Source organism: Penicillium verrucosum (genome assembly GCF_028828655.1).
Source record: "Penicillium verrucosum strain IBT 35672 chromosome Unknown utg000001l_segment0_segment0, whole genome shotgun sequence".
NCBI lineage: Eukaryota > Fungi > Ascomycota > Eurotiomycetes > Eurotiales > Aspergillaceae > Penicillium > Penicillium verrucosum.
Genome location: NW_026643210.1, coordinates 930,090 through 950,908, shown reverse-complemented (window position 1 = coordinate 950,908; position 20,819 = coordinate 930,090). Strand labels below are relative to the sequence as shown.

The following is a 20,819-nucleotide window of genomic DNA, read 5'->3' as shown; positions in this document are numbered from 1 at the left end:
GTATCACATGCAAATCATCTCGGAGGGGACATAACGGAGTGGTGTGATAAAGACGGTCATGGCGAGAAAGCGCGGGAGATGACGAGAACTCAGGAGGTTGTTCTGGCTTCGCTGGAAAGGGGTTTCCGTCCTGTCACCACATAAAATTCCATGTAAGCATGGACACTTCGGTCCTGTATGCTCTTCCTCACATCAACGAGGAAGACCTCAATTTCTGGTTTGGACCAGCCAAGGGCAAGAAAGGGTTTATATGACCACCCGGACAAAGCATCAAGCCAATTGTTCTCACTCCAAGCACCAATGGTCCTTAGCTTCTCGTCCTCGGGCCAGGTATTTGTGGGGATTTTGGAGAGTCGTTGTTCAACGTCAACGAATCCTATGTCTTTCATCCACTGTGCAAGCCGGTGGGCAATTCGGAATTGTCTTGGTGGATCAGCATCACGACCCGAGCGTACATTAAGATCTACCCAATCATGCATGGCGAATTCACTGTATCCCCCGTCTCGATTCTCGGGGGGGCATGGTATTATCATCACATTTTGGTTTGGGGTCGAGCTCGTGACATTCCATGTATGCTCCCGGTTTGAGGTGTTTGAATGCCTGTCGTAGTACACGCTTGAATGACGGCATGGCCCCGGACAAGTGGCCGGTATGAATGAAATCAAAGTAGTTCTTGTTCCATAGCCACTCTTCTTCAGTGGCATCATCAATCAAGAAATGGACGTTTGGCGGAACTTCCGTTGGCTGTACTGGGGAGAGATCTGTCCCTATAATTTCGGTGTTTGGAAACAAGGCCGCTGCAAGAAGACAATTTGAGATTGTGAGACAAGAACTTTAGAGCTGGGACGGGTGATCATACACATCTCTATTGGCCATATCCCTGAGCCAGTGCCGATATCAAGGATATGCTTTGGGTCTTGGAGGGGAACTCGGAATAGCCTTCCATCCATCGCCATTTTGAACATGTGATGTTGCATGTCTAGGCGATCTATTTCCTGTTCATCATTCGGATATATATAGGCTAGATATTGAATTAGCCATGTTGTATGGGATTTAACAGAGCCGGAATGGTAAACATACCTCCCTCGTGGTACCTATGATAGGTTCTTCCGTTCTCGACGGGATAATCCATCACACTGTCAGTCAACGACTGTGTATCGCTGTTATCATACGGTCAGTCACGCCAGTCTTGGATTTGGTAAGGAAATAGGAGTAGGGGACAATGTGGGTGGTATTACCAGTCAGCTTGGAGTGGCTGCATGATTTTACGTTAGCAAAAAAATCGATAGTCAAATAGTCACCAGAATATAACGAAAAGAGTATCGACATGGGGACCATATTCTATAAGAGAAATAAACTCACCGGACGTCTAGCACCCATGGTCACCTCGCTCTTATCCGAAATTAATAGTGGGCAGGTGTATCAAGGCGCCCGGGATGGACAGTGAGCTATGCCTTGGTGAACTGGATTCAGGAATTTAACTCGTACTTCATTCCAAGTTCCAGTATGAATACGGAAGGACTCAAACGGATGCAAATCCAGACATGATTGAAAGAGAAGGAGGGGGGAAAGAAGAGCCCGACAACTTGGGTTAAGTTATAATCTGGCAGGGCGGGAGGACAATCCCGACAACTATAATTCGGCGTAAGATCGACATTTGAAATATTCGAATGCAAAAAATATATAAAAAATAAAAAGCAAAAGCGAAAGCAAACCCCGGTAAGTGGAGCTCTACTCTAGTTCGTGTACAAAGCTGGGTTACATGGTAAAGAGTGAAAAAGTAAAAGTATGTGAAAGAGTAAGATGGATGCCCAGGCGCTTCAGGCGTGAAATCATTTTAAACCGGAATAGTACCCCATGTAATGTCTTTATTTTCGCTGGGGGAAAATTTAGGTAGTTTACTTTAGTTTACTATTGAAAATGATTGGACAGGATTTAATATGTAATTGACAAGGGTTTTTTTACTTCGTTTTTTTAGTTTACATTTTGTCTTTTATGTTTTTGTACTATTCAGAGACCTACCTGGAATATAAATATTAAACTTATCTTTTTTTCCTTCAGAAGGACACAATCGTAAGATACAATACAATATCCCTTGGCAGTTTCACTATTATTCCAAGATGTGATGTTGGATTGATAAAACCTAGGACCCTTTTTCCGGTGAACCCCCGGTCATCTTCTCCCTGACGTGGGACCCCAGATGGTACATGTTATATATCCATTTCAAAACATAACCAGCCATTTTATCTATGGCTCATTATCTCGATCCTCACGATCGAAGGCTCCCGAGGTCCTGGCTGGTTGAACCAATAGAGGTTGGTGCCATCTAGCTGGGAATATGCAACCCGCCCAGCCACGGGCCGCCTTCAACCTTTCTGCTGGGATTTACCTTTTAGATTCAGCCGATCAGCAGAAACGATCCCCAAGAACACTTGTGCAGAACCCTGCAGGGTCATCCCAGCCATAGTCGGATTCAAACGCCGTTATACCCTGAAGTGTGAGAGAGAAAAATTTTTTTCCATAAAAAACCAATAAACACATATTACCAATGTTTCAAGTCAAAATCGAAAAAGGAAGAGGTGGATTCTAGACTGGGGAACGGCCCCATAGAGACGTGGAGTTGTTGGGAATTCCCAAATGAATTCAATTCATCTCCATAACAATCACGGCCCCGGTACTGTTCCCATGCCAAGATCTTAGTCATCGCACGGACTCCCGAGGGTTGGACCCGAATATCAAAGGGAATAATTCTAGAAGATTTTTAAGTCCTGTATAGAAAGCTCGAAGTTTCCTTTATTCTTTTTCCTTGCATATCAAATTGGACTCCTACCATATTAATGTCTAGCGGTGGGAGATTAGGAAGTGATCCGTCAGAAATAGCGTCACACGGGGCGCTTGAAGTCTGGGCTTTTTCTCCCCAAATTGCCTCAAAGGAGGGGCACATGGGATCGAGAAGTGCACGGAACATGCACAATAGTTTCCGCTACTCTGGGTCTTCATATTGGATTTTATCTTTTATCTTTTTTTTAAACTTTTTTTCTAATGATTTCCGTACTATACAAAGTATTACCTACTCCGTATAGTTATCGTACGGAGATCCAGAGTACTCATTACCTAGGAGTCTTCCGTCATTGCTCTGCAGGTGTCGATCAAACAGAGGCGTAATCACAACGTGTAGCATATATTGTAGACCGAAATGACAAATGTGTCCAGGTGTATAGTTACCCCAATTTCAAGTAACAAAAACATCTAAAATGTAACCTTCTTGTACTCGGGGTACCCCGAATCAAAAATCTGCAGTCTGAGTAGTCTATACGACAGAAAGAAGGATGGTAAAAAAAAAGCAAAACATGTCAACAGCTTGCAGATATAATCCCAAGCACTGCATCCCTGCAGCCGTCCCAAAAATAATGATTTCGCTGCCATGGACCCGGGTTCCCATTCAAAGGGAACACCCCGGGAATTAATTGGAATTGCAATTCACCCGGACCCGGCGACTGGGAAAGTTATTCGGGTTCCAACGTGTCGGTACCGCCGGCCCCAGAATCAATTTCCGAGACGGGAACCATGTACATACCTAGGTACCAGGTAGGTAGTTACCTAAATACCTTCTTTAATGGACTTTTCAATCGGCTTTTCTTTGCAAATTGCCTAGGCATGCGAATTTTTTTTTATGAGTTGTCTCTCTGATGCTACGGTACATTAGTACAATAATAGATACGTGGTTCGGTGTCCGTCGCACCGCAACCCATGAACCGCTAAGTCGTCACTCCGCAGCGGAGCTCGTAGTGGAAACCTCCCTTAGCGGTTTATCTCTTTGAGATTCTTGCTTTAGTCGCTGGCATCTAAAGTTACCCACCGTAAGCGGGACTCATACGGAGAGGATGTACATACCGCGGTTTCTTTGATGTGGGGAGATAGATAGGGCAGTGGAAATTGCAGGCTCTGTTAGTCTGCTAAGTGTTCACAACCGAATAACTCCGAATACATACGACCAAGTCGAGACACCTGTTACACGAGATGCCAAGACTCTGACAATAAGATAATGGCCTATCAGATCCGAGTCCAAGAAGAGAAAACGTGTACTCGCTTCTCTGTGTTCACTAAGCTACTCTGTATATACCTAGTACTTATGTTGTAGTTTGTAGGGCTGTACACCGGAAGCTTCAGTTAGCCAATCTTCATCAAGCTCTGAGAAGAAGAAAGAGAAATGACAGATGTGCTAAGCAAATGTATGCAATGAGAATCACCCCGAGCTGCACCTTGCCCTACCGGTAGGGTAGCAACTACATGCACCGGGAAGGATGTGCCTGACTCAATTCTTGACAACTCATCTACTTCTAAAACAGTGGAACTCTATTGGAATTAGTCTGGAGTCAAGTAAGACATGCAGCCTATTATCCTTGACAACGTGCATATCGTCCCATCGCCCGTCTTGGGTCTTTCGCTAAACGTACTCGATACTACGTGTCATGCATAAAAATAAAACAACTACCCGCTAGCAAAAGGGCAGACCGCTTGGGTAGTATTTTGCACATTCCCCACAAATGATATCACTAGATTTTATCGGCCGCGGATGAGATAGACCTGTACTTCACAGGACGACCTTTTCACCAGCTGGGGGTTGCGCTAAGGACGCACGACAATACTAATACGAAGCTAAACAGGAAAAAAAAAAGAAAGCAACCTCCTCCCAACCCCTTGTCATTCCCTTTAATTTGATAAAACCCAATAAATCAACCATTAACCCTGTCGTGCATATAGGTGCGGGGTGAATTATTTCACAGAAATGATCGGCTTGAGATATCCACACAGTTCAATTCACGGTCTCGCCGAATAAACTCCCAACACGTTCTCACACCTTTGTACGGAGTACTCCGTACATCAGAGGAGAATAGAATTTTTACAAGGACCCATCGCTTAGGAAAAGTCAAAAACATTTGGAATTGGGACTGCAAATCATCTGCTGAAATCCAGAATACCGGGCCTGGGTGGAGGTACGACCAATCGGCACGGCTTAGGACTAAAAGGTGTGAGCACCACACAACTGTCAGACGCAAGCGAAAATGTAGATCCTGCACGACTACTCCGTACAGTTGGTCTGGAGAGAAAAATCATCCCTTCCACACTACCACCGTCCACCAATGTGGGGCTAGTGTCAAAATGCTGAAGCTAGTATTGTCATTGTTGACTTTTCTTTTACAGCCTGGTCTCATTTAGAAAGTTCTTCTTTCTATGTTGTAGATCGCGCTCTAGAAGGGCCCTTATTAACTCTCGGAGGTAACCTAACCGATCACTCGGAAAGCAAGTTATCTCCGCTGGGTAAGTTCTATTGGCTGAAATGTTTCCGATAGAACCCATGTGAATCTACGAGGGAGAAACAAAGAATAATGGCTTGGGTATGCTTTAGACGCAGTATATATCGTATGTTGTAGTCATTAATTGGAGTCCGTAGATGCATATCGCTTTGCTTAGTGTCCCAGATACCTATCCATTTTACCTGCTCGGTATGTGCAAATCCATTTGGGGATGACGTGTTACTCATATCTTCTATGCTGCTTAGTGGATTAGGACTCATTATCCAACTACATACATTTCTCGATTCATATCCCAGGTAAATTATCATATTGGACACGGTGTAATACTTGACTTGTCTGGTTGTAGAGCTTAATTCTGTGTCGCCGAGGACAACTGAAGAGGTCCTCCGATGGATATATATATATCAACGTTCTTACGTGGCTTTTTTAACCATTTAGCAATAACTAAGTGAGACACCCATAAACATACACGGTTACTCCGATATTCGGAATAATCAGGATACCAGCGAATAAACCACTTGAATCGGTTGATATAGCTTAAAAGTGTACTTCCTAATCAGGTTATATTGATATCGGTACGGATAAATCAAAATCCGACATGACGCACCGTGTGATCTGGAAGGACCCCGAAATGCAGCGCGTCAACAAAGCTTTGGCGGGGAGTATCTCTATTCTGCAAATATCGTTTCGAAGCGGTGAATATTTTGCATTTTCTGTTCCTTGATGTTTTGTCCCATTGCTTTTCCAAGGAGGGCGGGGTACTGAAACGCCACCTTGAGTGCTGACGCGCGACGCGTAGAGCCTCATCGGATAAAAAGCCTTGAAATTACTACATGATTCTGCATTTCAATAATATACCTTGCAATGGTGCACCAAACACTAGCTCGTTCCACGAGGAGCCGGGCGACGCGCGCCCGTCAACCTAAACGTCAGAGACAGACAGATGATCATGCTCCAGATGTCTACCAAGAACTGCTGGAGGAAGCTGAAGCCAGAGATCCCGGGCAATTTGCTTCAGACAGACCAATCAAGAGGCGCAAGGCTGGGGATATGAAGGCTATCCCTGTGGGACTAGAGGCCTCGGAACAAACACCTCGGGACGCAGAAGCAAACGAGCACAGCACCCAAGCGGTGCAAACTGTTTACGATTCATCGACATCAGACGAGTCAGACGTTGACTGGGAAGATGTTGAATTACAGCAACCATCCCAGTCCTTGTTGAACAGACACCTTGCGTCCAAAGGTGACGATGAGATGCTCCAGATCACACTAGAGCAAGAACCCGAGAAGCGAAAAAAGGTAGTCCAAAGAAGGAAGCCCTTAACTGGAGCCGAGAGAAAAGCTAGACTGGATGTACACAAATGTCACCTTCTTTGCCTTCTTGGCCACGTTCAGTTGCGCAACATGTGGTGCAATGATGAGGAATTACAGGTGAGTGCTGGCCAACTTGGGCGTATCGATCGAGTGTCTAACAGCACCGTAGGAATTCTTGAAGAAGACATTGCCTAGTAAAGTAGTCGCTCTTCTGCATCCAGATGAGGATAAACCACATTATAGCAGATCCACCACGTTTATGGATGGTCTCAACCAGGCCGGGGATGCCTTCACACGCAGATTTCGGGTTACCAAACCAGGAATGAAACGGGCTCACTGGGCGGAAGATGAATCGCAATTGAAGCAGAAACTGGTATCCTTCACAAAATTTTCCACCAACAATCATTCACTGACACAAATACACAGGAATCAATCATGTCGAATGCTGAAGTCTTTCTATCCAAAGGTGATTTTAGAACCCAAGCGAATACAATGCAAGGTTCCCGGGACTTTGGGGCTCAGCTATTCTGTGCCCTGTTGCGGTCTGTAGCCGTAGAGGCGAGACTTGTTTGCTCATTGCAACCCTTGCCATTTTCTGGCACTGTGAAAGACATGACGCCGTCTAAACCAAAACATCAATATATTGTGATATCTTCAGACGATCCTGGATCCTCAACAGATGAACGCAGCCAGAGCGAAAAATCACCTGCTGCTTCAAGACCTCGACGGATTGGACAGCCTAAATTCACCCCCTCACGTCCTCCCAAACCGAAATTCTATTCAGGTATGTGAATTTCAGCGATTGTTAGTCTACATCTAACTCACACCGACAGCTCCGATTCCGACACCGCGAGACTCGTCATTTCCGGTATTTTGGGTGGAGGCCTTTAACGAAGCTGCGCAGAAATGGGTTCCAATTGACCCTGTCGTAACGAAATCCCTTGCTAAACCTTCGAAATTTGAACCGCCTGCGAGTGATTCATTAAACCTGATGAATTATGTGGTTGCTTTCGAGGATGACGCCTCCGCAAGAGATGTCACACGTCGCTATGTAAAAGCATTTAATGCGAAGACACGGAAACTCCGCGTGGAAGTCACACGGAATGGCGAGAAGTGGTGGGATAAGGCACTAAAGGCCTATGAAAAACCCTTCTTCGAGGATCGGGATGAGGCAGAGATTAGTGAACTAACATCGAAATCGGCAGCCGAGCCCATGCCACGCAATATCCAGGACTTCAAGGATCACCCCGTCTATGCGCTTGAGCGACACGTTCGTCGCAATGAAGTAATCCACCCCAAACGAATCATTGGACACGTGGGGTTGGGAAAAGGCACAGCGCGGAGTGAGACATCAGAACCCGTTTATCGTCGATCTGACTTGCATATTGTGCGAAGCTCCGATAAATGGTATCGCCTTGGACGGGACGTTAGAGTTGGCGAGCAGCCTCTCAAGCGTGTTGCTGCAAGTCGAATTAAGGACGGAGGCTTCAGTGATGATGAAGATGAAAATGAGCCCCAAGAGACTACACTATACGCCGAGTTCCAAACAGAAATCTACGTCCCACCACCGGTAGTTCAGGGAAGAATTCCCAAGAACACATATGGAAACCTCGACGTCTATGTTCCTAGTATGGTTCCGCCTGGCGGAGTTCACATCAAGCGACCGGAGGCAGTTCGAGCTGCTCGAATCCTTGGCATTGACTATGCCGATGCAGTGACTGGGTTTGAATTTAGAGGCCGTCGTGGTACCGCTGTACTCGGGGGAATTGTTATTGCCATCGAGTACCAGGAGGCGCTTGAGGAAGTTATGAGGGGTCTCGAAGATGAGAGGCGGCATGCTGCACTGGAGGCAAGAACTGCGGAGGCTCTGCGGTTCTGGCGGCTCTTTTTGATGAAGCTTAGGATTGCAGAAAGAGTCAAGGAATATGCTGGCGATGACGAGGAACAACAGCCTGAAGATATCGAAGACGAAATGGATGTTGAAGATGCCGGTGGTGGTTTCTTTCCCGAACCAGACCAGCCGGCCAATAGTCCGCCTCCGAAAGTTCTGGGAAAGGACAGAATGGTACATGATCAGGTGTTTCCAACGGAACCGTCATTGGACGAGGAGGATACTCCTGGAGGGGGGTTTCTACCGGATGACGATCCAGCCCCAGACCCGGTAGAACCTCCAAAGCCTGCACCTTTGACCATAAACCCGATGTCGATTCCTGAGAGTATTGCCAGGAACAAAGCATCAAAAACGCCTCGCTACTCACTAGTGGTTGTCCCAAACCACGGCTCAAACCCGACATCTGTACCCCAAGTCCTCGCAGGATCATCTGACAAAGCTCCTATCGCTATAGATTCATCCACAAATGGTGGCTCCAAATCCGCAAGTGTGGTTACTATCTCCCGGCCACCGTCACCCGTGCCTAAATATGATTCTGACAGCGAGATCGAGAAGGGATCTTTGCTTTCTGAGGACCCTGACGATGAGGATGCAATCCCCGAATGGTTGATGTCTGATGAGGACTAGTTTTCATAACAAGACATGTTGTATGTTACCTATGTAGTTACATTGAACGTAAATTGTTTAAATAAAAAGATGAACACTGCTACTCCATACCGAGGACTGCTGTTCATGTACAACACTTGGAAGCACTCAATGCTTTGGTTTGGCTTATGTTACACTATATTGGAATCTTCTTTAACAGCCCGGCCGGGCTAGCTCAATCGGTAGAGCGTAAGACTCTTAATCTTAAGGCTGCGGGTTCGACCCCCGCGTTCGGCTATTCCTAAAAAATCAAACCTAAGAGGTCTTTTTTTTTTTTTTTTTCTTTTCTTTTTTTTCCCTTCCCGTTCGTCCACAGTCCAAATTCGAATAATTGCATTGTCCTTTTTCATTTTGGTGTCATTGTTGCATTGTGAATGCATGCAGGTCGAAATTACAGCGCACGGACCAAGTCGATAATAGCGACGCGTTGACGCGAACCGCCTCAGGCATCTATCTCCCTTAACGTCATATCTTTTACCTGTAGGCTCCAGTCTGATGTTTAAGCCTTGAAACATTGCTGTTGCAATGAAACAATCGCCTGAGTCTCGCGACCTGCCAGAGACTCCTCCACATCAGTACCGCACCCCTAGAAGGCCTAGTCCACCAGGTCTTCTAACAACTGCTACGAAAAGCATCACCGCACGAAAGCGATCACCGCAGTCATCGACATCGGAAAGCACCCGTAAGCGAACATCGCTGCCACGAGTTCAATCAACTCTCACGCAAATTGACTTTGTGACACAACCCACACCTTCGAATGATGACCAGCTCGCCTACATTGACGAAAATGAGCGTCGCGACAATACCCAAGACACAACTCCGTGGCTAAATGTAGATGGTGGATCGGACAAGGATTCAAACCATCTCCCCGCACCGCCAGTTCGGTCAGCTCGTATCTCGAAATTCAAGATGAGTGAACGGGAGCGCGATTCGGATCAGCGCTCGAAGAAGCGGAGGAGCTCTGGACTCGTCAATCGAGATGCAAGCCGAAGTCATGGACCCGGAAAGAACGAGACACCAAGGGCGAGTGTTCGTCCCAGGGGCGGTCGGAAATCTCTGGAGAAGTCAACGGGAAAGCGGGACAAGACTTTAACTCAGATGGACTTTGTACGACGTTACATTACCATCGATGATGATGAGGACGACGTGAACATGAGCTATATCCAGCCGACACCGCAGAAGAATGATGTGAAAGATGAACAGACAGAACATACGCCCAAACACAAGCAATTACAATCTACGAAGCGTTCAACCTCCGCCAAACGAAAGCGCAGAGCCTTTGAAGAAGAGCTGGATCTCTCAACGGGGGAACCTATATCTCAACAAAAAGAAGCACGGGAGTCAAATCCTGGAAGCGGAGGTGAGGGAGAGCGGGTATCTGCAGCTCCTGTCACACCGCGGAAGCTTCGGACGCGCGAGATACCTTCTTCACAGACCCCCGAAAGCCCGGGTCTCGCTATTATAACTTCATCTCAATTTCGCAGCGCTACTCGCTCTCCTTCGAAACGGAAGCCGTTAAACCCAACTGATAATCCCATGAAACCTATCAAAGAAGAACCCCCGGATATTCGGCGAGTAGTCGAGGATTCACAAGACCCTGCAGGCGAATCTTTGCCACGGCCAACAATATTCGATTCTCCAAGCCTCTATAACAATTTGGTTCATCCTGATCTAACTACTACTGAGGAATTCCCATCATCTGCACCTCCGACGGAGTCAACTTCCCAGGAATTCCCCATTGAAGCAAATGGGGACTCGAGAAATGGACTCACCAAGAGGGAGAGGACAGTGATCTACGAAACGGATGCGGACTCAGAGTACGGAGACATTGAGGAAAACCTCAATGGACATTCCGTGACACCATCTCCAAAGAAAACACACCGAGAATTTGGTCCGCATGACGGCTCACAGGCGACCCAACACAGCCCTGAGTCATCTAAGGATGATTCCCAAGAACTTCCCCTACCAGATGTGCAATCGAGCCCTGGATTGGATGATGCTCCTCCATCCGAAGCTCCAATGTCTGATGCTTCAATTTGCTATCAAAGAATGCACGCAGCTACACAGTTCCCGCACGAGCCAATCCCAACGCTGAATACACAGAAAATGTCTGAGCTTTTCCCTCAGGGAGACAGTAGCCAGTACACAAATTTGGAGGTGTGGAAGCCTTCCCTTCGAAAACAGGTACTGGGGCCATTCTCTCAGACACAGACACAGACACAGAGTCAGGAAGGCGACAAAGAGTCTACTGAAATGGTTCCCGAGTCATCGCCCATCCGTGAACGAGAACGTGGAATCGAGACGGATGATAATTCGTTCCAACGACCTCATGTTCCCGGCTCAGTAGTTCAAGTTGAGTCCTCGCAGGCAGTGGACCGAGATCCTCAATGGCAAGGCCAGATTCTCTCTCGAAGTCAGCTTCTTACATCGAGCGTCATGGAGAGCATTCCGCTCCCGAACTTTTGGATGGGAAGTCAGGATAGTGTAGGAGAGCCTTACAACTTACCTGAAGGATGACATTGTTTCCGTGATTATTCAATGGAATTTATGACTATGACTTATGAATATTTGTTCAATATAATAATAATTATTATATAAATTATATCTTGTACCTTGAATTTATTGACCAACGTATTTTATATGATGAGATGTAGTTAACTAGTAGTTATAGTAGTTATAGTAGTAGTTGTAGTAGTGGTTGTCGTAGTTTTTGAGGATCGTCGCAAGCGGGGCGGTCGGCCCATGGACGAACGCGGAGATCTTGCAACCTTGTGCTTCACAAGTCTTTGACCTTCTTTTCCCTCCTGCAACTTCCCAATCATGGATATCGCCTACGATCACATCCAGGAGGAGGCATTTTCCAACAAGGAGGGACCTCCCTCCGACTCCAAGCCCCAGGAGTCTAACGCCAACCTCAACGATGAGCTACAAGAGACCTTCCGTGCGTTCTCCGCCAGTCCGTGGGGCTCCCGAATTGGAGGATTATGGGACAATGTACGCAAACAGGGAGAAACCTACTACGAAGGTGCTCGCCAGGAGTATGCAGCTGCCAGCGAAGAAGCCGTGAAAGGATTTTCAGATCTCAAGGAGACACTCGCCGACCGGACAAAGGGGCTGTCTCTCAGCACAGCTGCCTTGACGGGCAGTGGGGAGGGACAAAGTGACGAGACCGCCACACCTAAGGCTGCCGCAGAAGGAGGGGAATCTGCCGACAAGGGAGAAAGCGAGGGCGCTGGCGCCAGTGGAGAAAGCTTTATTGCCCGGTTGAAGGCGGAGGCCGCTCGGCGACTGAAGGAGATCGAGAAGGCAGAGGAAGCAGCTGATGAAGCGATCCTGCGATTTGGAATGAACATCGGCCAGAAGCTGCGTGAGGCCGTTAGCATTTTGCCCCCGATACCGATGAGTCCGGCAAGCTCCTTTTCGAGAGCAAGGATGCCGAGGGAAAGCGGGTCATTCATGCTACACGGTTCGAGGCACAGTTGCACGTCATTCATTCAAACCTGGAAAGTTTCAGCAAGGACCCGGTTAGCGACGAGTGGCCATCGTTCAAGAAGGAGTTCAATGTCGAAGTCAAGACGGATGAGATCGCCGCCGATTTGGAGAAATACCCCGAGCTCCGTTCCGCCATGGAGAAGCTCGTACCCGAGCAGGTCGAATATGCGGAATTCTGGACTCGTTACTACTTCTTGCGTCTCGTCGTGGAGACCGAGGAGAAGAAGCGCAAGGAACTTTTGAAGGGTATGTTGAGTCCATCACTCCGGTGATATATGTTTTCAGTTCTAACCACTTCAACTCTACAGATGCCAATGCCGAAGACGAAGAAGTCGGCTGGGACGACGACTCTGACTCTGAGTCCCAATCTCCCTCTACCCCACATGTCCGCTCCGGTGCCCAGACCCTTGCTCCCACCAAGGAAACCGAGAAAGCCGAGCCTCGCCGTTCAAATGACCAGCACTCTCAAGCCGACAGCGAATCAAGCTACGATGTTGTGAGCGGCGCTGCTAGCCGCACACCCGGCAGTCCCAAGGAAAAGGCTGCCTCCGCTGCTAAGGCTGATGAGAGCGACGAAGATTGGGAGTAATTCCCTATATCTCTTTTCTAGGACGCATCAGCAAGATGATCTAAGTTGGCCTCGAGGGCTCTTGTCTATACCATATACCCCCGGAAAGCGTGGTCTTGCTACTGCGTTCGCCAATTTAAAACACGGCCAATTGCTCCTGAATCTGCTTTGGTTGGAGTTTAGGAATGTCGGGTTTCTGATTTTTGGCGTTTCGGGCTTTTCCCCCCCTCTCTTTCTATTCCCAGCCCTATTTTCTGCAACTTGCTTTTAGCGAGCGATTTTATCTGTTTACGCGGTTGATATCTGAATACACGCCATTCCTTCTATCTACATACATGTAATCTCATCTCATCATGGGGGTCTGACTATCTGAGCCCCTAAGTGGACCATCAGCCAACATTTGACGGCCACTATAGATGATGGCATTCGTCGAACAATTTAACATCCAGGAGAGGGTTTGTCCGAAGAGTAGGATAAAAAAAACCAATCTTGTAATGCATTCGCTATCTCATAATCATGATCGTAATACATGTACAAGGCATCATAGTCCACGAATTTCCCATCCATTCCCCATTCATTCCGTTGTGCCAGACCCTACATCTCCATCATCCAGAGACCTCCCGAACTTTTTCGAAAGGGGGACTCGGCATACGCAGGCCTCATACCACGCTGAACACTTGGACGGACATTGGACGAGCCTTTGCGCACCGGAGTCTCCGGTGTGCTTTCCCTGGAACGAAGGTGGAAGCCCTGGGACCGCCCACTTGGCGAGTAAGGATCCCCGCCATATTGGTGGGGACCACTACCGGGCTCCCAGCCGTACTGGTAATCCTCGCCGCGGTGTTTGACGGGGCTTTCATTGTAGGGGTCCCAGCCAACGCGACGACGGGCCTCGGAGCGTAGCCGCTGGCGGTGCTGTTCGTCGCCGCCAGCGCCGGTTGTCGAGGATTCTTCCAGGAAGAAGTTGAGGAGCTCGTCGCTGATGGAGAGGTGGGATTGTTGCTGGAATTGTTGGAGGGATGTTAGGCGGAGGAGGGTTTCGAGGAGGGAGAGGGAGGTGCGGATGTTTTCGAAGTGCGGGTTGGAGACTGTTGTTGTGGCAGCGGCGGATGAGAATGATTGATTTAGGGGAGATGGGGAGTGGGATGGATGCCCCTTCTCATTAAGTGATAGCTTGGCCATCATATTTGGGTCGATTGAGGGTTCATCTGATGATGATTCAGGATTTTCGGCTTCGGACTCGGTGTCGGAGGTTTCATCTTCGTTGTAAACTTCAAATGCAATCCATTCTGGGTCTAGTCCGGGAGGTAGACGCCATTCTTCGGGTATGGAGTCTTCATGCAGATAATTGAAGCTGCTAGTTTCTGGCTTGTCGCCTCCGTTCAGCTGTGCGTCGAGTTGAGCTTGCTCCTCGTCCTCTGGTTCCTCTTCGGATTCTGTTTGAGGAAAGTCCTCCTCCACCTCGTCGTGTTCCATCATGCGCCGTGGCGGGAGAGCATTTAGGTCCCGTTTCAATAGTAGCACTGGGTTGTTTGTTTCGCCCTCTGTGCTGATGTTCAGGATCCTCCCGGTGTCTGCGTAGAAGATTTTTGAAATTTGATGAATAGGAAGAATCTCCCGGATTCCTGCTGTGGAAACGCCTTCATAGGTTTGAGGCTGCGGGTCATTCTCGTCGATAGTGTGGATTCGGCCATCATCTAGGTCTTCGATGATCAGAACTTGATAAGCGTATTCATCGGACCCGGCTGGCCCTGGGAGTCTCGTCCGGGGGCGTTGGTCTGGGGACTGCAATGAAGCTATTGGAACGCGGCGCAGCTTCAAACGTGCCTTGTGCATAACTTCCTTCCATGTGGCCTCGCGAACAGATTCTTCATCATGTGGTCGCAAGTGGCTGGCAAATAGCATGTACATCGATAAGGTAAAGGTCGGCCCTACTTGGACTGCTTGAGATGGGGACATTGAATATTGTGTATCCCCTGCTGTGAGAAATGTGCTTGCTTGGAGGAGCCGGGATGGCGACACTGTTGCGGGTAAGTTGGTGGATAACTTGGCCCCAGAGGTGGTGATGGCCAGGTTCATCAGTGGCACTGCATCTTCAATCCGAGCCAACAGCTTCTTGATATCTTTGATAATAAGCTTGATTTCCATCTCGCTGTTTGTCTGATCTTTGGACGATCTTGCTCCTTTGCGTCTCAATTCTTCAGATGCCGCGGCTCTTCCCAGCCGCTGTCCTAGGGCTTGAATGTCCCATCTCAGAGACTTTGTGAGGGCGACAGCAGATTCCAATGACGTATTTCCTCGAGCAGCACTAGAACAATTATGAGCTTTCTGGCAATCCAAACCAGTGTCAGGCGACTCACATCAACTCAATCATGTCAATAGCCGGGGCAATAACTTGTATCTTGCTTTCCAGGCGTTGTTGCAACGAAACTAGTTCATCTCGGTCCTCGCTCTTAACATTCTGGGTGAATGGATCAGCGCTGACTTCTTCCTGTAGCTGAAAAGACTTACTTTGAGCAAGCGCGATGACTGGCGCATTGCATAACTGGCAGTTATCGCAATTCCCGACCTACATGATAGCTTTTAGCATTGAATGCTGTTGTTCCTCAGTCATTATTAAGCATACCGAATGGCATAATTCATGGCCTGCCGGGTGAGCTGTATGCAATACACGAATTAGCTGCTTGCTCTATGATCAATGATATATGAGACCCACCCCAGTTAAAAATGTATCCATCTTGGTTCAAGTTAAAGGCCAATGGCCTTTAAGATTTGTAGTGTAGATCGTATTGACAGGCGATATAAAAAGGCCCCTGTGGAATAAACCACCGGCATGGAGGGGTGCTTATCGATAAGAGAATGAAAGCTCAAAAGAAGATGAGCCCAACTCCTAACACTTGCGCTTTTAACCTTAGAAAAAGACAATGTAGTGAAGTCAGAGAATTGAAAAGGTGGTCATAAACATAAGCAAAGAGATTGTTTTTCTAACAAACATTTATTTACTCACATTATCGCACTCAACAGAAGAAACCCATAAAATATCACGTGAAAAAAATATATCGCGGGGTCTTAGTCATTCACCTGTGCAAAATCAAAAGGCACTGGGGCCCCTCTTATTGACCCAACCTGTATTTCTCCAAATCCGTCTTGGTTTCGTCTTTCGTGTTAATTCGACCTTAGATCTTATTTCACGATGTCAAACCAAACCCCCGAATCCTGGGAGGATGAGCTTTCCCGACAGGCTGAGGGCGTCAACTTGAACGCACAATCTCGTCCTCAGGCCCAGGCACCCTCATTCCAACCCGGCGCCGCCTCTTTCACGCCTGGAGCCTCTTCCTTCGTCCCCGGACAGCAGTACCAACAGTATGCTGGCTACCCCCAACAGGGATACCCTCAGTACGGCCAACAACAGGCCTACGGTGGCTACCAGCAGCAGCAGCAAGCCTATGGCCAGTACAACGCCTATGCCCAGCAGCCCGGTGGCTTCAACCAGTACAACAATGGACAGCAACAGCAGCAATACGGTGCCTATAACCAGCAGCCTCGTCAGAATGCGCCTGTAGCAGCACAGCAGCAGCCTGCAGCACCGGCTCAGTCCGCTCCCAAGCCCGCAGCTAATGCCGCCGCGCCCAAGGCCAAGGTTCTCTCTATCGGCGCCACCTCCTCCAGCACTGCCCCCAAGACCAAAGTCCTTTCGATCGGCACTCCTACCCCAGCAGCCAAGCCTGCTGACACCACCCCCAAGGAGGCCAATGGTGATACCAAGGGCTCCGTGGCTGCTGAGGCAGGTTCAAAGATGGCGGCCACTAAGGGCCTTGACAAGTCAGACAAAGCTGCTGCCTCTGGCAAGGGCTCTCCCACGCCATCTTCTGGCCGCTCTAGCCCTGGACGTTCCAGCCCGGCCCGCGGCGAGACTGCCAAGCAAGCTCGCGAGGCCAATGCCGTCGCAAAGTCACAGCAAGCTGATGTTGATGACGCAACCCTAAAGGAAATTTATGGTGAACGCAGAGAGCACATTAACGTCGTCTTCATCGGTCATGTTGATGCTGGCAAGTCCACTCTGGGAGGTTCCCTCCTGCATGCTACCGGCATGGTCGATGAGCGTACACTGGAGAAATACAAGAAGGAGGCCAAGGAAGCTGGCCGAGAGACCTGGTACCTCTCGTGGGCTCTTGATTTGACCCAGGAAGAACGTTCCAAGGGTAAGACAGTCGAGGTTGGCCGTGCCTTCTTCAAGGTCACTGTCCCGCACCCGGAGGGTGATATCGAGCGTCAATTCTCCATATTGGATGCTCCTGGCCACAAGTCCTACGTTCCTCATATGATTGGTGGTGCCTCTCAGGCCGACCTAGGTTGTTTGGTTATCTCCGCTCGTAAGGGCGAGTACGAGACTGGATTCGAGAAAGGTGGCCAGACCCGCGAACACGCTTTACTCGCCCGCAACACCGGTGTTTCTAAACTAATTTTGGCGGTGAATAAGATGGACGACCCTACCGTTGAATGGAGCAAGGCCCGGTTCGATGAATGCACCCTCAAGGTCACCAAGTTCTTGGAAGCCCTGGGCTACAAGAAGTCGGATATCTTCTGCATGCCTATCTCTGCCCAGCGTACTATCGGTATCAAAGACCGCATTCCCAAGGATGTGTGTGATTGGTACGACGGTCCGTCGCTGCTCGAATTCCTGACTGCGTTTGAGCTCCCCGAGCGTAAGGTCAACGCGCCGTTCATGATGCCGATCAGCGCCAAGTACCGTGATATGGGTACCATGGCAGAGGGCCGCATTGAGTCCGGTATCATCAAGAAGAGTGGTACTTATCTCATGATGCCCAACCGCGAGGAGGTTCAGATCTCTGCTATGTACGGTGAAACAGAAGAAGAGATTCCGACCGCCAAGGTTGGTGACCAGGTTCGCCTGCGTCTCCGTGGCATTGAAGAAGAAGATTTCTTCCCTGGTTTCGTGCTCTGCTCACCTAAGCGCCCCGTTCACTGTGTGTCTGCTTTCGAGGCCAAGATTCGTATCTTGGATCTGAAGAGCATTCTGACAGCCGGTTTCAACTGTGTCCTGCACGTCCACTCCGCTGTTGAGGAGGTTACTTTCGCCTCTCTCCTTAACAAGCTCGAGCCCGGTACCGGCCGCAAGAGCAAGCGCCCTCCCCAGTTCGCCAGCAAGGGCCAGACCATTATTGCCCGTCTCGAGGTTACTAGCACCGCCGGTGCGGTTTGTGTCGAGACTTACGATGAATACAACCAATTGGGTCGTTTCACCCTTCGTGACCAGGTATGTCTTTTTTACACTCTTTATATTATTATTTCTCCGCTAATATTTCGATTTTAGGGTCAAACCATTGCTATTGGTATGATCACTAAGCTCATCACCCCCGAGACTCAGGCCCAGTGAAGTGCTTTTGCCAAGGATGCCTGAATATTCGTGTTCTCAAAAGTGCAACGAACCCCAAAAGACCAGTGATGTGCTAGCGAGAAACTCTGAATAGGGTGATACGGGTGGGCAGAGGTTGCGTAATGATACCACAGACAGTCCACAACTGACGATGACGAACATTTCTTTTTCCACATTATTTCTTTCATAGTTTTTGCTCCATCTATGAATCCAAGTGGTTGAACCATGTAACTATGGGTTCTTGGGTTATCTCCAGCCACATAGGGGGTTATCCCATGCACGCTGGATCTGACGAACAATCGGCCATTGGTAATAAATGCATCTATGTAACTAGAAAAAGGATATCTATCCGAGGAGTTTCCGGCTGCCACCAAGGCAAAATAGAAATAAAACAAAAGTTCAAATCTACCTCTTCTTTCCGACAACCTTTGTAAATCCATCATCATCAATCTCAGGCTCAGCCCGCTCCCTAGGAACCCTCACCAAAGTAGGAGCTTCACCCATCTCAACATCCCCTTCATCACTCTCATCATCTGTCTCCTGGTCGTCATCGGCAGTCTCAACCTGCTGGAACTGATTCGCAGTAGAGCGATTTTGACTCTTCTTCTGGAAATTCTCCAACATCTGCTGAATAGTACCGAACTCGCCGCGATCCGTCTGCGACTTCAATTCCATGATCATATCCGCAACGTCCGCGGCACTCTCATCATCCACCGCCACGTCGAACTCGTCGTTCATCACTTGTACGAGCACTTCCTCCAGGTCCTCGGCATCGGTCTCGGGTCGATCGGTCAGCATTTCGGAGATTGCGCCGCAAAGCCAGTCCCGCTTCTCGCTGGAGTTGGGGCCGCCCCAGTTTGACTGCACGGCTAGTGAGAGGGCCGGCCAATTGTTGATTGTGAGGGTGATGGCGAGCTCGAGGTGAGACGCGGCATCTGTGGCCGGTTGAGGTGTTGTTGTTGCCATTTTGGATAGGTTTATATGGTTGTTGGAGTTGAGGTGGGCTTTGCGATTCTTTTTTTTGGGGGAAAGACTGATAGTACCCCGCGGTCTTGGTGGAGAAAAAAGCACTTGCTGATGGAGTTGGGTTGGATGGGAATTCCTTTAAGCGTCTCTGCGATCAATTTACTGTATCGCAATTGAGATCTTTTAATAATAGTATGTAACTAGTTATGTTATGGACCTGGAATTTTTTTAAAAGAAAAAAGATCCGATTAGATATGATAAGGTCAGGTGATAACTCGGGCTGGCACTATGTATTTCCCAAGGTCCCCTCCAGGTTTGCAAGATAAAAGATAAACCCGTTGAGTAGTTATGTTTCGCTAGTTTGCTGGATTTATTGTATAATATAAACAATAATAGTCGACCCATGGGGCCTTCTCATATGTTTATAAAACAAATACGTATATAATATCTTACCAGCCAAATAAGTTAAAATACCAAAAAAAGGATCTCCGATAGGGGGAATCGAACCCCCCGGCTGCCGTGTGAGAGACGGCGATGTTAGCCACTACACCATATCGGATATTGGATGAAAGCAAGCTCCGCTATTGACTACATAAGCCTTGCACTACATAGCATCCACTCTTCGGGTTTAGCGTCTTTTGTCCCTCCACGCCGCCGTGCGTGGTTCTATAAAGTCCCTTGCCCATTTTGGTTTTGTCCCGCCCCATCCACTTTCCCGTTTCCTATCCTTCCTATTCTACTAGTATATGCTTCGAGAAGGCGGTGGTGAAAGCGGACAGGCAGTATAAACCAATAATAATTAAGTCAAGAGTGGCATGAATAGTCGCCCGTATACTGCCTTTTGTTGTCTATGAACGAGCTAAACCGTTTCCGGTATAGTTCCAAAAATTCCACACCTTACCACTGGCGAAACTAGACTAGGGCCAGCGGGCCGAGCTTCCAAGTAAGCTTACAGACTCGAACATGCGTAAAAAACAGGCATTATTCAGTAGGTTTATAAGCGCCAAGACGGGATTTATGTATAGAAATGGTCTTTGTTGGGTGCCTCATAGGCCCCCCACTAATGGGCCATAGGCTTAGTTGGTCTTTGAAGGTAGGGCCCATAGCCCACTGCTGGTTGGGTTTATGGGTCTAAGGTCCTGGACCAACTCGGCCCATTGCGGAGGTCTAGGCGAAACACCACGACTTTGTTTTCTATAAGCACGCAGAATCGTGGCCTTTCCATCA

At 48.4% G+C, this 20,819-nt stretch overlaps 7 protein-coding genes across 7 annotated transcripts; 4 read left to right on the top strand and 3 right to left on the bottom strand.

Moving 5' to 3' along the window:
- Positions 1-89: 89 nt before the first annotated feature.
- Positions 90-956, bottom strand: N7516_000355 (class I SAM-dependent methyltransferase; the record flags this gene model as incomplete). Its single annotated transcript, XM_057213077.1, has 3 exons — positions 90-423; positions 491-797; positions 860-956. The coding sequence occupies 3 exons, from the start codon at positions 954-956 to the stop codon at positions 90-92; spliced, it is 738 nt and encodes a 245-aa protein (XP_057074960.1).
- Positions 957-6,182: 5,226 nt separating this feature from the next.
- Positions 6,183-9,150, top strand: N7516_000354 (uncharacterized protein; the record flags this gene model as incomplete). Its single annotated transcript, XM_057213076.1, has 4 exons — positions 6,183-6,749; positions 6,802-7,005; positions 7,059-7,416; positions 7,466-9,150. The coding sequence occupies 4 exons, from the start codon at positions 6,183-6,185 to the stop codon at positions 9,148-9,150; spliced, it is 2,814 nt and encodes a 937-aa protein (XP_057074959.1).
- A 543-nt stretch (positions 9,151-9,693) lies between these two features.
- Positions 9,694-11,685, top strand: N7516_000353 (uncharacterized protein; the record flags this gene model as incomplete). Its single annotated transcript, XM_057213075.1, has 1 exon — positions 9,694-11,685. The coding sequence occupies one exon, from the start codon at positions 9,694-9,696 to the stop codon at positions 11,683-11,685; it is 1,992 nt and encodes a 663-aa protein (XP_057074958.1).
- A 303-nt stretch (positions 11,686-11,988) lies between these two features.
- On the top strand, positions 11,989-13,249 carry N7516_000352 (BSD domain-containing protein; the record flags this gene model as incomplete). The annotated part of the gene is made up of 3 exons (XM_057213074.1): positions 11,989-12,543; positions 12,582-12,906; positions 12,969-13,249. 3 exons carry the CDS (start codon positions 11,989-11,991, stop codon positions 13,247-13,249), a joined length of 1,161 nt encoding a protein of 386 aa, XP_057074957.1.
- A 573-nt stretch (positions 13,250-13,822) lies between these two features.
- N7516_000351 (RanGTP-binding protein) lies at positions 13,823-15,871 on the bottom strand (the record flags this gene model as incomplete). The annotated part of the gene is made up of 4 exons (XM_057213073.1): positions 13,823-15,536; positions 15,589-15,689; positions 15,740-15,797; positions 15,855-15,871. The coding sequence occupies 4 exons, from the start codon at positions 15,869-15,871 to the stop codon at positions 13,823-13,825; spliced, it is 1,890 nt and encodes a 629-aa protein (XP_057074956.1).
- A 550-nt stretch (positions 15,872-16,421) lies between these two features.
- Positions 16,422-18,626, top strand: N7516_000350 (translation termination factor GTPase eRF3; the record flags this gene model as incomplete). The annotated part of the gene is made up of 2 exons (XM_057213072.1): positions 16,422-18,506; positions 18,564-18,626. The coding sequence occupies 2 exons, from the start codon at positions 16,422-16,424 to the stop codon at positions 18,624-18,626; spliced, it is 2,148 nt and encodes a 715-aa protein (XP_057074955.1).
- Positions 18,627-19,031: 405 nt separating this feature from the next.
- Positions 19,032-19,592, bottom strand: N7516_000349 (pre-rRNA-processing TSR2 family protein; the record flags this gene model as incomplete). Its single annotated transcript, XM_057213071.1, has 1 exon — positions 19,032-19,592. One exon carries the CDS (start codon positions 19,590-19,592, stop codon positions 19,032-19,034), a length of 561 nt encoding a protein of 186 aa, XP_057074954.1.
- Positions 19,593-20,819: the final 1,227 nt, after the last annotated feature.